Source organism: Petromyzon marinus, unplaced genomic scaffold, assembly GCF_048934315.1.
Source record: "Petromyzon marinus isolate PM22_M1 ecotype Great Lakes invasive population unplaced genomic scaffold, UKy_Petmar_22M1.pri1.0 PM_Scaffold_228, whole genome shotgun sequence".
Classification (NCBI taxonomy): domain Eukaryota; kingdom Metazoa; phylum Chordata; class Hyperoartia; order Petromyzontiformes; family Petromyzontidae; genus Petromyzon; species Petromyzon marinus.
Window position 1 is genome coordinate 79,653 of NW_027423200.1, and position 16,812 is coordinate 96,464.

A 16,812-nucleotide genomic window follows, 5' to 3' on the forward strand; every position below is an offset into this window, starting at 1 on the left:
ACTACACACACCACACACACCACACAAAGCTCCCCCAGGTAGCCTCTAGCAGGGCTGTAGGGGCAAGTGCTGGGAGTAGCGAGTAGCAGCAGCAGTGTCTATGTACTACACACACCACACACAGACAAAGATCCCCCGTGTAGCCTGTAACAGACTGTAGGGGCAAGTGCTGTTAGCGAGCACCTATGAAGGCCGGAACGGCACACGAGGGGGTGGGTGGCCAGCACCACGCCCGACCGCCTTTGTCTCCCCAGTGGCGATGTTTACACACCGCACCAGGTACTCATTTGAGGCTGAGTCGACCTAGGGGAGGCCCAGGACCGGTTCAGATAATCGTCACTGGTGTTGGCCGTGAGCGGGAATCGAACCCAGGTCGCCGGGTTCATAGCGCAGCGCGCTAACCGCTACACTATCACTCCCTTCACACAGACACACACACAGGTACACACACACAGTGACACACACACACAGGCACACACACACACAGTGACACACACACACACACACAGGCACACACACAGGCGCACACACAGGTACACACACACACAGGTACACACACACACAGGCACACACACACACAGCCACACACACACAGGCACACACACACAGGCACACACACACAGACACACATACAGGTACACACATACAGGTACACACACACAGGCACACACACAGGCACACACACGGGCACACACACACAGGCACACACACACAGACACACACACAGACACACATACACAGCCACACACACACAGGCACACACACACAGGCACACACACACACAGACACACACACACAGGCACACACACACACACGCTATGTACTAGAGTGCACTGGACGTGTGTGGAAAGAGCTTGATGGCTCATCGGATTTCTCCAGTCTAAATATTCTGCAAGGTTTTGTATACAAAAACAATAACACGTGGGATTGGTATCGCCGTGATGTTTAATTTGCCGTGTGTACACCTATATACAGGGCAGGGCGGATATATAGAGAGAGGGTGGGTGAGTGAGTGAGTGGGTGAGTAAGTGAGTGGGTGAGTGGGTGGGTGAGTGAGTGAGTGGGTGAGTGAGTGGGTGAGTGGGTGGGTGGGTGAGTGAGTGGGTGAGTGGGTGAGTGAGTGAGTGGGTGAGTAAGTGAGTGGGTGAGTGGGTGGGTGGGTGAGTGAGTGAGTGGGTGGGTGGGTGAGTGAGTGGGTGAGTGGGTGAGTGGGTGGGTGGGTGGGTGAGTGGGTGAGTAAGTGAGTGGGTGAGTGGGTGGGTGAGTGGGTGGGTGAGTGGGTGAGTGAGTGGGTGGGTGAGTGGGTGGGTGGGTGAGTGAGTGGGTGAGTGAGTGAGTGGGTGAGTGGGTGGGTGGGTGGGTGAGTGAGTGGGTGAGTGGGTGAGTGGGTGGGTGAGTGGGTGAGTAAGTGAGTGGGTGAGTGGGTGGGTGAGTGGGTGAGTGAGTGGGTGGGTGAGTGGGTGGGTGGGTGAGTGAGTGGGTGAGTGAGTGAGTGGGTGAGTGAGTGCGTGGGTGAGTGGGTGAGTGGGTGAGTAAGTGAGTGGGTGAGTGGGTGAGTGGGTGGGTGAGTGGGTGAGTGAGTGAGTGGGTGAGTGGGTGAGTGGGTGAGTGAGTGAGTGGGTGGGTGGGTGAGTGGGTGAGTGGGTGAGTGAATGGGTGAGTCGGTGGATGAGTGGGTGGGTGGGTGAGTGAGCGGGTGGGTGAGTGAGTGGGTGAGTGAGTGGAGGGGTGAGTAAGTGGGTGAGTGTATGGGCGAGTGGGTGGGTGAGTGGGTGAGTGAGTGGGTGAGTGAGTGGGTGAGTGAGTGGAGGGGTGAGTGAGTGGGTGGGTGAGTGAGTGAGTGAGTGGAGGGGTGAGTGAGTGGGTGAGTGAGTGGGTGAGTGAGTGAGTGAGTGGGTGAGTGAGTCTGAGTTACGTGAATGAACGAGTGAGTCTGGGTCACGTGAGTGAATGAGTCAGTGTGTGTGTGTGAGAGAGAGAGACTCACACACACACAGAGAGCGAGTGTCGCGTGCGATACGCGTGTTAGCTGTCAATCCCAGACGCGCTTTGTGTAAGCAGAGACACACCCCACACGCTCACGCTCATGCACAGACAAAGGTCCCCCGTGTAGCCTCTGGCATGCTCGGGCGGGGGTGGGGAGGCTTAACGACGAGTGTAAACACAGTTCACATACCTCGCTCAGACACTCACACCGATGCATACACACACTTACACACTCACTCACTCATACACTCATACACTTACACACACATTCAAACACACACTCATACACTCACTCACACACTCATACACACACACACTCACTCATACACTCACTCATACACTCATACACTCACTCACACACTCATACACTCACTCACACACTCATACACTCACTCATACACTCATACACACACACACTCACTCATACACTCACTCACACACTCATACACTCACTCATACACTCACTCACACACACATTCAAACACACACTCATACACTCACTCACACACTCATACACACTCACTCACTCATACACTCACTCATACACTCATACACTCACTCACACACTCATACACTCACTCACACACTCACTCACACACTCATACACTCACTCACACACTCATACACACACACACTCACTCATACACTCACTCATACACTCATACACACACTCACTCATACACACACTCACACACTCATACACTCATTCACACACTCATACACACACTCACTCACACACTCATACACACACTCATACACTCACTCATACACTCATACACTCACTCATACACTCACTCACTCACACACTCATACACTCACTCACACACTCATACACTCACTCATACACTCATACACTCACTCATACACTCATACACACACTCACACACTCATACACACACTCACACACTCATACACTCACTCATACACTCATACACTCACACACTTACACACACATTCAAACACACACTCACTCACACACTCATACACTCACTCACACACTCATACACACACACACTCACTCATACACTTACACACACACTCACTCACACACTCATACACTCACTCACACACTCATACACACACACACTCATACACTCATACACTCACTCATACACACACTCACACACTCACACACTCATACACTCACTCACACACTCATACACACACTCACTCACTCATACACTCACTCACACACTCACACACTCACTCACACACTCACTCACACTCACACACTCACTCACACACTCATACACACACTCACTCATACACTCACTCACACACTCACTCACACACACTCATACACTCACACACTCATACACTCACTCACACACTCACACACTCACCCACTCACCCACTCACTCACCCACCCACTCACCCACTCACTCACCCACTCACCCACACACTCACTCACTCACACACTCGCTCACACGCTCACTCACTCACACACTCACTCACTCATACACTCACTCACACACTCACCCACTCACACCGATACATACACACACTTACACACACACACTCACCCACCCACTCACCCACTCACTCACTCACCCACTCACTCACTCACCCACTCACTCACCCACTCACTCACCCACCAATTCACCCACCCACTCACTCACCCACTCACCCACTCACCCACTCACTCACCCACTCACTCACCCACCCACCCAGTCACTCACCCACTCACTCACCCACTCACTCACCCACTCACCCACCCACTCACCCACTCACTCACCACCCACTCACTCACACACCCACTCACTCACCTACCCACCCACTCACTCACCCACCCACTCACTCACTCACCCACCCACCCACTCACTCACCCACTCACTCACTCACCCACCCACTCACTCACTCACCCACTCACCCACTCACTCACCCACTCACGCACCCACCCACTCACTCACCCACCCACTCACTCACCCACTCACTCACTCACCCACTCACCCACTCACGCACGCACCCACTCACTCACTCACCCACTCACCCACTCACTCACCCACCCACCCACTCACCCACTCACTCACCCACTCACTCACTCACCACTCACCCACTCACTCACACACTCACTCACACACACTCATACACTCACACACTCATACACTCACTCACACACTCACACACTCACCCACTCACTCACCCACCCACTCACCCACTCACTCACCCACTCACCCACACACTCACTCACTCACACACTCGCTCACACGCTCACTCACTCACACACTCACTCACTCATACACTCACTCACACACTCACCCACTCACACCGATACATACACACACTTACACACACACACTCACCCACTCACCCACTCACTCACTCACCCACTCACTCACTCACCCACTCACTCACCCACTCACTCACCCACCAATTCACCCACCCACTCACTCACCCACTCACCCACTCACCCACTCACTCACCCACTCACTCACCCACCCACCCAGTCACTCACCCACTCACTCACCCACTCACTCACCCACTCACCCACCCACTCACCCACTCACTCACCCACCCACCCACTCACTCACACACCCACTCACTCACCTACCCACCCACTCACTCACCCACCCACCCACTCACTCACTCACCCACCCACTCACTCACTCACCCACCCACCCACTCACTCACCCACTCACTCACTCACCCACCCACTCACTCACTCACCCACTCACCCACTCACTCACTCACCCACCTACCCACCCACTCACCCACTCACCCACCCACTCACCCACCCACTCACTCATCCACCCACCCACCCCCACACTAACGCCACTCACTCATCTCCCCCTCCCCCTCCCCCGCTCCTCCGCTCCGCCCCTGCAGTCTCTCTCGCCCAGCACCTGCCGCCCTTCGACACTATCCGGCATGTGCGGTGTGCACACTGGGATGGGGGGGGCTGTCTTTGATGATGGGGGTGGGTGAGGTCTTTGTTGTTGATGGGGGTGGGTGGGTGAGTTGGTGGGTGGGTGGGTGAGAGTGAGTGAGTTGGTGAATGTGTGGGTGAGTGGGTGGGTGAGTGGGTGGGTGGGTGAGTGAGTGAGTGGGTGAGTGAGTGGGTGGGTGAGTGAGTGGGTGGGTGGGTGAGTGAGTGAGTGGGTGAGTGGGTGAGTGAGTGAGTGGGTGAGTGAGTGGGTGAGTGAGTGGGTGAATGGGTGAGTGAGTGGGTGAATGGGTGAGTGAGTGTGTGAATGGGTGAGTGAGTGGGTGGGTGAGTGAATGGGTGGGTGGGTGGGTGAGTGAGTGAGTGGGTGAGTGGGTGAGTGAGTGGGTGAATGGGTGAGTGAGTGAGTGGGTGAGTGGGTGAGTGAGTGAGTGGGTGAGTGAGTGGGTGAGTGAGTGGGTGAATGGGTGAGTGAGTGGGTGAATGGGTGAGTGAGTGTGTGAATGGGTGAGTGAGTGGGTGGGTGAGTGAATGGGTGAGTGGGTGGGTGAGTGGGTGAGTGAGTGAGTGGGTGAGTGGGTGGGTGAGTGGGTGGGTGAATGTGTGAGTGAGTGGGTGAATGGGTGGGTGAGTGGGTGAGTGAGTGGGTGAGTGAGTGGGTGGGTGGGTGAGTGAGTGGGTGAGTGGGTGGGTGGGTGGGTGAGTGAGTGAGTGGGTGGGGTGAGTGAGTGAATGGGTGAGTGAGTGAATGGGTGAGTGAGTGAATGGGTGAGTGAGTGAATGGGTGAGTGAGTGAATGGGTGGAGGTGAGTGAATGGGTGAGTGAGTGGGTGAAGTGAGTGGGTGAGTGGGTGGGTGAATGGGTGTGAGTGAAATGGGTGAATGGTGAGAGACTGAGTGGTTGGTGATGTGATGGTGGGAGTGTGGTGGGTGGAGTGGGTGAGTGGGTGGTGAGTGGGTGGGTGAATGTGGGTGTGAGTGAGGTGGGTGATGGGTGGGTGAGTGGGTGAGTGAGTGGGTGAGGAGTGGGTGGGTGAGTGAGTGGGTGAGTGGGTGGGTGGGTGGGTGAGTGAGTGGGTGAGTGAGTTGTGGGTGAGTGAGTGAATGGGTGAGTGAGTGAATGGGTGAGTGAGTTGGGTGTGTGGGTGGATGGGAATGGGTGAGTGAGTGGGTGGATGAATGGGTGAGTGAGTGGGTGATTGGTGGTGAATGAGTGGGTAAGTGGGTGGGTGAGTGGGTAAGTGGGTGGGTGATTGGGGGTGGGTGGGTGGGTGGGTGAGTGGGTGTGGGTGGGTGGGGTGGGGTGGGGTGGGTGAGTGGGTGGGTGGGGGTGGTGAGTGGGTGAGTGGGTGGGTGGGTGAGCGGGTGAGTGGTTGGGTGAGTGGGTGATTGAGTGAGTGGGTAAGTGAGTGGGTGAGGGTCTGGGGGGGTGAGTGTGAGTGAGTGTGCAACAGTTCCAGCCTTCATAGGCACTGACAGCACTTGCCCCTACAGCCCTGCTAGAGGCTACCTGGGGGAGCTTTGTCTCTGTTTTATAGGCAGGTGGTACAGATGGCGCGTGTTTACCCGTGTGATCGAGAGCGCGCGCGTGTGTGTACCTGTGTGTGTGTGTACCTGTGTGTGTTAATGGCAGGTGTTAGAGGTCTCGTGTGTGCCTGTGTGTGTGTGTGTGCCTGTGTGTGTGTGTGCCTGTGTGTGTGTGCCTGTGTGTGTGTGTGCCTGTGTGTGTGTGTGCCTGTGTGTGTGTGTTAATGGCAGGTGTTAGAGGTCCTGTGTGTACCTGTGTGTGTGTGTGCCTGTGTGTGTACCTGTGTGTGTGTGTACCTGTTTGTGTACCTGTGTGTGCCTTTGTGTGTGTACCTGTGTGTATGTGTACCTGTGTGTGTGTGTGTGCCTGTGGGGAGTGATAGTGTAGCGGTTAGCGCGCTGCGCTATGAACCTGGCGACCCAGGTTCGATTCCCGCTCACGGCCAACACCAGTGACGATTATCTGAACCGGTCCCGGGCCTCCCCTAGGTCGACTCAGCCTCAAATGAGTACCTGGTGCGGTGTGTAAACATCGCCACTAGGGAGACAAAGGCGGTCGGGCGTGGTGCTGGCCACCCACCCCTTTGTGTACCGTTCCGGCCTTCATAGGTGCTAGCTAACAGCACTTGCCCCTACAGTCTGTTACAGGCTACTGGGGGAGCTTTGTCTGTGTGTGGTGTGTGTAGTACATAGACACTGCTGCTGCTACTCGCTAGCTAACAGCACTTGCCCCTACAGCCCTGCTAGAGGCTACCTGGGGGAGCTTTGTCTGTGTGTGGTGTGTGTAGTACATAGACACTGCTGCTGCTACTCGCTAGCTAACAGCACTTGCCCTTACAGCCCTGCTAGAGGCTACCTGGGGGAGCTTTGTCTGTGTGTGGTGTGTGTAGTACATAGACACTGCTGCTGCTACTCGCTAGCTAACAGCACTTGCCCCTACAGCCCTGCTAGAGGCTACCTGGGGTAGCTTTGTCTGTGTGGTGTGTGTAGTACATAGACACTGCTACTCGCTAGCTAATAGCACTTGCCCCTACAGCCCTGCTAGAGGCTACCTGGGGGAGCTTTGTCTCTGTTTTAAAGGCAGGTGGTACAGATGGCGCGTGTGTTTACCTGTGTGATCGAGAGAGCGCGCGCGTGTGTACCTGTGTGTGTGTGTACCTGTGTGTGTGTGTACCTGTGTGTGTGTGTACCTGTGTGTGTTAATGGCAGGTGTTAGAGGTCCTGTGTGTACCTGTGTGTGTGTACCTGTGTGTGTGTGTGTACCTGTGTGTGTGTGCCTGTGTGTGTGTGCCTGTGTGTGTGTGCCTGTGTGTGTGTGCCTGTGTGTGTGTACCTGTGTGTGTGTGTGTGTTAATGGCAGGTGTTAGAAGTCCTGTGTGTCTGTCTGTGTGTGTGTCTGTGTGTGTGTGTTAAAGGCAGGTGTTAGAGGTCCTGTGTGTACCTGTGTGTGTGTGTGCCTGTGTGTGTGTGTGTGTGCCTGTGTGTGTGTGTGTGCCTGTGTGTGTGTACCTGTGTGTGTGTGTTAATGGCAGGTGTTAGAGATGGCTCTTGTGCCTATGTGTGTGTGTGTACCTGTGTGTGTACTTGTGTGTGTGACACTGTGTGTGTGTGTGTACCTGTGTGTGTGTGTGTAATGGGGAGTGATAGTGTAGCGGTTAGCGCTATGAACCTGGCGACCCGGGTTCGATTCCCGCTCACGGCCAACACCACCAGTGACGATTATCTGAACCGGTCCTGGGCCTCCCCTAGGTCGACTCAGCCTCAAATGAGTACCTGGTGCGGTGTGTAAACATCGCCACTAGGGAGACAAAGGCGGTCGGGCGTGGTGCTGGCCACCCACCCCCTCGTGTACCGTTCCGGCCTTCATAGGTGCTCGCTAACAGCACTTGCCCCTACAGTCTGTTACAGGCTACACGGGGGATCTTTGTCTGTGTGTGGTGTGTGTAGTACATAGACACTGCTGCTGCTACTCGCTAGCTAGCAGCACTTGCCCCTACTGCCCTGCTAGAGGCTACCTGGGGGAGCTTTGTCTGTGTGTGTGGTGTGTGTAGTACATAGACACTGCTGCTACTCGCCAGCTAACAGCACTTGCCCCTACAGCCCTGCTAGAGGCTACCTGGGGGAGCTTTGTCTGTGTGTGTGGTGTGTGTAGTACATAGACACTGCTGCTGCTACTCGCTAGCTAGCAGCACTTGCCCCTACTGCCCTGCTAGAGGCTACCTGGGGGAGCTTTGTCTCTGTTTTAAAAGCAGGTGGCATCAATGGCGCGTGTGTTTACCTGTGTGATCGAGAGAGCGCGCGCGCGTGTGTACATGTGTGTGTGTGTACCTGTGTGTGTGTGTACCTGTGTGTGTGTGTACCTGTGTGTGTTAATGGCAGGTGTTAGAGGTCCTGTGTGTGTGTGCCTGTGTGTGTGCCTGTGTGTGTGTTAATGGCAGGTGTTAGAGGTCCTGTGTGTACCTGTGTTTGTGTGTGTACCTGTGTGTGTGTGTACCTGTGTGTGTGTGTGTACCTGTGTGTGTGTGTGTACCTGTGTGTGTGTACCTGTGTGTGCCTGTGTGTGTTAACGGCAGGTGTTAGAAGTCCTGTGTGTGTGTCTGTGTGTGTGTGCCTGTGTGTGTGTGTCTGTGTGTGTCTGTGTGTGTGTGACACTGTGTGTGTGTGGGGAGCGGTAGTGTAGCGGTTAGCGCTACGCTGCGCTATGAACCTGGCGACCCGGGTTCGATTCCCGCTCACGGCCAACACCAGTGACAATTATCTGAACCGGTCCCGGGCCTCCCCTAGGTCGACTCAGCCTCAAATGAGTACCTGGTGCGGTGTGTAAACATTGCCACTAGGGAGACAAAGGCGATCGGGCGTGGTGCTGGCCACCCACCCCCTCGTGTGCCGTTCCGGCCTTCATAGGTGCTCGCTAACAGCACTTGCCCCTACAGTCTGTTACAGGCTACCTAGGGGAGCTATGTCTGTGTGTGGTGTGTGTAGTACATAGACACTGCTGCTGCTACTCGCTAGCTAACAGCACTTGCCCCTACTGCCCTGCTAGAGGCTACCTGGGGGAGCTTTGTCTGTGTGTGGTGTGTGTAGTACATAGACACTGCTGCTGCTACTCGCTAGCTAACAGCACTTGCCCCTACAGTCCTGCTAGAGGCTACCTGGGGGAGCTTTGTCTGTGTGTGGTGTGTGTAGTACATAGACACTGCTGCTGCTACTCGCTAGCTAACAGCACTTGCCCCTACAGCCCTGCTAGAGGCTACCTGGGGGAGCTTTGTCTCTCTTTTAAAGGCAGGTGGTACAGATGGCGCGTGTGTTTACCTGTGTGATCGAGAGAGCGCGTGTGTGTGTGTGTGTACCTGTGTGTGTGTGTGTGCCTGTGTGTGTGTGTGTGCCTGTGTGTGTGTTAATGGCAGGTGTTAGAGGTCCTGTGTGTACCTGTGTTTGTGTGTGTACCTGTGTGTGTGTACCTGTGTGTGTGTGTACCTGTGTGTGTGTGTGTACCTGTGTGTGTGTGTACCTGTGTGTGTGTGTGTACCTGTGTGTGTGTGTGCCTGTGTGTGTGTGTGTACCTGTGTGTGTGTGTTAATGGCAGGTGTTAGAGGTCCTGTGTGTACCTGTGTGTGTGTGTGCCTGTGTGTGTGTACCTGTGTGTGTGTGTACCTGTGTGTGTGTGTACCTGTGTGTGTGTGTTAAAGGCAGGTGTTGGAGATGGCTCTTGTGCTTATGTGTGTGCGTGTACCTGTGTGTGTACCTGTGTGTGTGTGTCTGTGTGTGTGTGTGACACTGTGTGTGTGTGGGGAGCGGTAGTGTAGTGGTTAGCGCTACGCTGCGCTATGAACCTGGCGACCCGGGTTCGATTCCCGCTCACGGCCAACACCAGTGACGATTATCTGAACCGGTCCCGGGCCTCCCCTAGGTCGACTCAGCCTCAAATGAGTACCTGGTGCGGTGTGTAGTAAACATTGCCACTGGGGAGACAAAGGCGGTCGGGCGTGGTGCTGGCCACCCACCCCCTCGTGTGCCGTTCCGGCCTTCATAGGTGCTCGCTAACAGCACTTGCCCCTACAGTCTGTTACAGGCTACCTAGGGGAGCTATGTCTGTGTGTGGTGTGTGTAGTACATAGACACTGCTGCTGCTACTCGCTAGCTAACAGCACTTGCCCCTACAGCCCTGCTAGAGGCTACCTGGGGTAGCTTTGTCTGTGTGTGTGGTGTGTGTAGTACATAGACACTGCTGCTGCTACTCGCTAGCTAACAGCACTTGCCCCTACAGCCCTGCTAGAGGCTACCTGGGGTAGCTTTGTCTCTGTTTTAAAGGCAGGTGGTACAGATGGCGCGTGTGTTTACCTGTGTGATCGAGAGAGCGCGCGTGTGTACCTGTGTGTGTGTGTACCTGTGTGTGTGTACCTGTGTGTGTGTGTACCTGTGTGTGTGTACCTGTGTGTGTGTTCCTGTGTGTGTGTGTACCTGTGTGTGTGTGTACCTGTGTGTGTGTACCTGTGTGTGTGTCTGTGTGTGTGTTCCTGTGTGTGTGTGTACCTGTGTGTGTTCCTGTGTGTGTGTGTGTGCCTGTGTGTGTGTACCTGTGTGTGTGTGTGCCTGTGTGTGTGTACCTGTGTGTGTGTGCCTGTGTGTGTGTACCTGTGTGTGTGTTAAAGGCAGGTGTTAGAAGTCCTGTGTGTGTGTGTCTGTGTGTGTGTGCCTGTGTGTGTGTTAAAGGCAGGTGTTAGAGATGGCTCTTGTGCCTATGTGTGTCCGTGTACCTGTGTGTGTACCTGTGTGTGTGTGTCTGTGTGTGTCTGTGTGTGTGTGACACTGTGTGTGTGTGTGAAGGGAGCGATAGTGTAGCGGTTAGCGCTACGCTGCACTATGAACCTGGCGACCCGGGTTCGATTCCCGCTCACGGCCAACACCAGTGACGATTATCTGAACCGGTCCCGGGCCTCCCCTAGGTCGACTCAGCCTCAAATGAGTACCTGGTGCGGTGTGTAAACATCGCCACTGGGGAGACAAAGGCGGTCGGGCGTGGTGCTGGCCACCCACCCCCTCGTGTACCGTTCCGGCCTTCATAGGTGCTCGCTAACAGCACTTGCCCCTACAGCCCTGCTAGAGGCTACCTGGGGAGCTTTGTCTGTGTGTGTGGTGTGTGTAGTACATAGACACTGCTGCTGCTACTCGCTAGCTAACAGCACTTGCCCCTACAGCCCTGCTAGAGGCTACCTGGGGGAGCTTTGTCTGTGTGTGGTGTGTGTAGTACATAGCCACTGCTGCTGCTACTCGCTAGCTAACAGCACTTGCCCCTACAGCCCTGCTAGAGGCTACCTGGGGGAGCTTTGTCTCTGTTTTAAAGGCAGGTGGTACAGATGGCGCGTGTGTTTACCTGTGTGTGTGTACCTGTGTGTGTGTGTGCCTGTGTGTGTGTACCTGTGTGTGTGTGTGTGCCTGTGTGTGTGTACCTGTGTGTGTGTTAATGGCAGGTGTTAGAGGTCCTGTGTGTACCTGTGTGTGTGTACCTGTGTGTGTGTGTGCCTGTGTGTGTACCTATGTGTGTGTGCCTGTGTGTGTGTGTACCTGTGTGTGTGTGTGTACCTGTGTGTGTGTACCTGTGTGTGTGTGTGTGTTAACGGCAGGTGTTAGAAGTCCTGTGTGTGTGTCTGTGTGTGTGTGCCTGTGTGTGTCTGTGTGTGTGTGACACTGTGTGTGTGTGAGGAGCGATAGTGTAGCGGTTAGCGCTACGCTGCGCTATGAACCTGGCGACCCGGGTTCGATTCCCGCTCACGGCCAACACCAGTGACGATTATCTGAACCGGTCCCGGGCACCCCCTAGGTCGACTCAGCCTCAAATGAGTACCTGGTGCAGTGGATAAAAACATCGCCACTGGGGAGACAAAGGCGGTCGGGCGTGGTGCTGGCCACCCACCCCCTCGTGTACCGTTCCGGCCTTCATAGGTGCTCGCTAACAGCACTTGCCCCTACAGCCCTGCTAGAGGCTACCTGGGGGAGCTTTGTCTGTGTGTGTGGTGTGTGTAGTACATAGACACTGCTGTTGCTACTCGCTCGCTAACAGCACTTGCCCCTACAGCCCTGCTAGAGGCTACCTGGGGGAGCTTTGTCTCTCTTTTAAAAGCAGGTGGTACAGATGGCGCGTGTGTTTACCTGTGTGATCGAGAGAGCACGCGCGCGTGTGTACCTGTGTGTGTGTACCTGTGTGTGTGTGTGTGCCTGTGTGTGTGTGTACCTGTGTGTGTGTACCTGTGTGTGTGTGCCTGTGTGTGTGTACCTGTGTGTGTGTGCCTGTGTGTGTGTACCTGTGTGTGTGTACCTGTGTGTGTGTACCTGTGCCTGTGTGTGTTAATGGCAGGTGTTAGAAGTCCTGTGTGTCTGTCTGTGTGTGTGTCTGTGTGTGTGTGTTAAAGGCAGGTGTTAGAGATGGCTCTTGTGCCTATGTGTGTGTGTGCCTGTGTCTGTGTGACACTGTGTGTGTGTACCTGTGTGTGTGTCTGTGTGTGTGACACTGTGTGTGCCTGTGGGGAGCGATAGTGTAGCGGTTAGCGCTACGCTGCGCTATGAACCTGGCGACCCGGGTTCGATTCCCGCTCACGGCCAACACCAGTGACGATTATCTGAACCGGTCCCGGGCCTCCCCTAGGTCGACTCAGCCTGAAATTAGTACCTGGTGCGGTGTGTAAACATTGCCACTGGGGAGACAAAGGCGGTCGGGCGTGGTGCTGGCCACCCACCCCCTCGTGTACCGTTCCGGCCTTCATAGGTGCTCGCTAACAGCACTTGCCCCTACAGTCTGTTAAGGCTATACGGGGGATCTTTGTCTTTGTGTCTGTGTGTGGACCTGTGTATGTGTGTGTGTAGGTGTGTGTGTACCTGTAGGTGTGTGTGTAGGTGTGTGTGTACCTGTGTGTGTGTGTACCTGTGTGTAGGTGTGTGTACCTGTGTGTAGGTGTGTGTAGGTGTTTCTGTGTGTCTGTGTATAGGTGTGTGTTTGTCTTTGTGTGTGTAGGTGTGTCTGTGTGTAGTGTGTGTGTCTGTGTGTAGTGTGTGTGTCTGTGTAGGTGTGTGTGTCTGTGTGTGTAGGTGTGTCTGTGTGTAGGTGTGTCTGTGTAGGTGTGTCTGTGTAGGTGTGTGCGTAGGTGTGTCTGTGTGTAGGTGTGTCTGTGTGTAGGTGTGTGTGTGTAGGTGTGTGTGTGTAGGTGTGTGTGTAGGTGTGTCTGTGTGTAGGTGTGTCTGTGTGTAGGTGTGTCTGTGTGTAGGTGTGTGTGTAGGTGTGTGTGTGTCTGTAGGTGTGTCTGTGTGTGTGTAGGTGTGTCTGTGCGTAGGTGTGTGTGTAGGTGTGTCTGTGTGTAGGTGTGTGTGTAGGTGTGTAGGTGTGTGTGTGTAGGTGTGTGTGTAGGTGTGTCTGTGTGTAGGTGTGTGTGTGTAGGTGTCTGTGTGTAGGTGTCTGTGTGTAGGTGTCTGTGTGTAGGTGTCTGTGTGTAGGTGTGTGTGTAGGTGTCTGTGTGTAGGTGTGTCTGTGTGTAGGTGTGTCTGTGTGTAGGTGTGTGTGTAGGTGTGTGTGTGTCTGTGTTTGTGGTCACGTGCTCCACCAGCTGTCCAAACACCGGCACGATCTGGTTGCCCCATTGTGGTGGTGGTGGGTGCAGGCCCTGCTCACGTGACCAGACTCGCACACAGACACAGCCAAAGGTGTCCCCAGACACCCGGGTAGCCTCTGGCAGGGCTGTTGGGGCAAGTGCTGCTGCTGCTGGCGCTCGCGAGCACACGAACTCCATTCACTCTTATCAATAATATTGGTCGCGAAAGCCTTCGTGTTAAACTGTCCATTCACTCTCTCCCCTGTCTCTCTCCCCCTCTCTCCCCTCTCTCCCCCTCTCTCCCCCCCCTCTCCCCCCCCCTCTCTCCCCCCTCTCTCCCTCCCCCTCCCCCCCCTCCCTCCCCCCCTCTCCCCCCCTCTCTCCCTCTCTCCCCCCCCTCTCCCCCCCCTCTCCCCCCCCTCTCTCCCCCTCTCTCCCTCCCCCCTCCCCCTCTCTCCCTCCCCCCTCCCCCCCCTCCCTCCCCCTCTCTCCCCCCTCTCTCCCTCTCTCCCCCCCCCTCTCCCCCCCCCTCTCCCCCTCTCTCCCCCTCCCTCCCCCTCTCCCCCCTCTCTCCCTCTCTCCCCCCCTCTCCCCCCCCCTCTCCCCCTCTCTCCCCCCCTCTCCCCCCCCTCTCCCCCCCCTCTCCCCCCCTCCCTCCCCCTCTCTCCCCCCCTCTCTCTCCCCCCTCTCCCCCCCTCTCCCCCTCCCCCCCTCCCCCCCCTCTCCCCCTCCCCCCCTCTCTCCCCCTCTCCCCCCCCTCTCCCCCTCCCCCCCTCTCCCCCTCTCCCCCCCTCCCCATCTCTCTCTCCCCTCCCCCCCCTCTCCCCCTCTCTCCCCCCCTCTCCCTCCCCTCTCTCCCCCCTCTCCCCCCTCCCCCTCTCCCCCCTCTCCCCCCCTCTCTCTCCCCCCTCTCCCCCCCTCTCCCCCTCCCCCTCTCCCCCCTCTCCCCCCCTCTCCCCCCCTCTCCCCCCCTCCCCTACAGGCTGCTGTGGAGCCCATGCAGTTGGACGTTGAGCCTCAGGATGAGCTGCAGAACTCCTCTGAGTCGACCTACGTGGTGGACAACCCCTCGCTGGTACCACCCGCTCGTTGTCCACCCACACGACTGCCTGTCCGGGTTGGGTCCCAGGACGAACCCCGCCGAATATCGAACCCATCGGACAAACTATCCCGTACAAGAACCAGCGCTAAAAGTCCCTGTCTGTCTGTGTCTCTGTCTGCCTGTAGCAGGCAGCTCGGGTTAACTCTGTCCGATCTGAATCAAAATCGACGGCACAGTTGGGTTTGGTCCCAGGACGAACCCCACCGAATATCGAACCCATCGGACAAACTCTCGCGAACGAGAACCAGTGCTAAAAGTCTCCGTCTGTCTGTCTGTGTCTCTGTCTGTCTGTAGCGGGCAGCTCGGGTTAACTCTGTCCGATCTGAATAAAAATCGACGACAGAGTCGGGTTGGGTCCCAGGACGAACCCCGCCGAATATCGAACCCATCGGACAAACTATCCCGTACAAGAACCAGTGCTAAAAGTCCCTGTCTGTCTGTGTCTCTGTCTGTGTCTCTGTCTGTCTGTAGCGGGCAGCTCGGGTTAAACTCTGTCCGATCTGAATCAAAATCGACGACAGAGTCGGGTTGGGTCCCAGGATGAAGGCTACCGAATATCGAACCCATCGGACAAACTCTCGCGAACAAGAACCAGTGCTAAAAGTCTCCGTCTGTCTGTCTGTGTCTCTGTCTGTCTGTAGCAGGCAGCTCGGGTTAACTCTGTCCGATCTGAATCAAAATCGACGGCACAGTTGGGTTTGGTCCCAGGACGAACCCCACCGAATATCGAACCCATCGGACAAACTCTCGCGAACGAGAACCAGTGCTAAAAGTCCCTGTCTGTCTGTCTGTGTGTGTCTCTGTCTGCCTGTAGCAGGCAGCTCGGGTTAACTCTGTCCGATCTGAATAAAAATCGACGACAGAGTCGGGTTGGGTCCCAGGATGAACCCCGCCGAATATCGAACCCATCGGACAAACTGTCGCGAACGAGAACCAGTGCTAAAAGTCTCTGTCTGTCTGTCTGTGTCTCTGTCTGCCTGTAGCAGGCAGCTCGGGTTAAACTCTGTCCGATCTGAATCAAAATCGACGACAGAGTCGGGTTAGGTCCCAGGATGAAGGCTACCGAATATCGAACCCATCGGACAAACTATCCCGTACAAGAACCAGTGCTAAAAGTCTCTGTCTGTCTGTCTGTGTCTCTGTCTGTCTGTGCCGGGAAGCTCGGGTTAAACTCTGTCCGATCTGAATCAAAATCGACGACAGAGTCGGGTTGGCTCCCAGGATGAAGGCTACCGAATATCGAACCCATCGGACAAACTCTCGCGAACGAGAACCAGTGCTAAAAGTCCCTGTCTGTCTGTCTGTGTCTCTGTCTGTCTGTAGCGGGCAGCTCGGTTTAACTTTGTTTGATCTGAATCAAAATCGACGGCACAGTTGGGTTGGGTCCCAGGACGAACCCCGCCGAATATCGAACCCATCGGACAAACTCTCGCGAACAAGAACCAGTGCTAAAAGTCTCCGTCTGTCTGTCTGTGTCTCTGTCTGTCTGTAGCAGGCAGCTCGGGTTAACTCTGTCCGATCTGAATAAAAATCGACGACAGAGTCGGGTTGGGTCCCAGGATGAACCCCGCCGAATATCGAACCCATCGGTCAAACTCTCACAAACAAGAACCAGTGCTAAAAGTCTCTGTCTGTCTGCGTCTCTGTCTGTCTGGAGCGGGCAGCTCGGTTTAACTCTGTCCGATCTGAATAAAAATCGACGTCACAGTTGGGTTGGGTCCTAGGATGAAGGC

The 16,812-nt window shown here is 55.5% G+C and overlaps 1 protein-coding gene across 2 annotated transcripts in view; it reads left to right on the forward strand.

The window, feature by feature from the left end:
* Positions 1-16,812, forward strand: part of GPS1 (G protein pathway suppressor 1) — a 79,009-nt gene that overhangs the window by 13,999 nt on the left and 48,198 nt on the right. For both annotated transcript variants that reach the window (XM_076063878.1, XM_076063879.1), the window contains exon 2: positions 14,960-15,052. In XM_076063878.1, the coding sequence (XP_075919993.1) occupies positions 14,960-15,052 (93 nt within the window). The remainder of the gene's footprint in view (positions 1-14,959; positions 15,053-16,812) is intronic.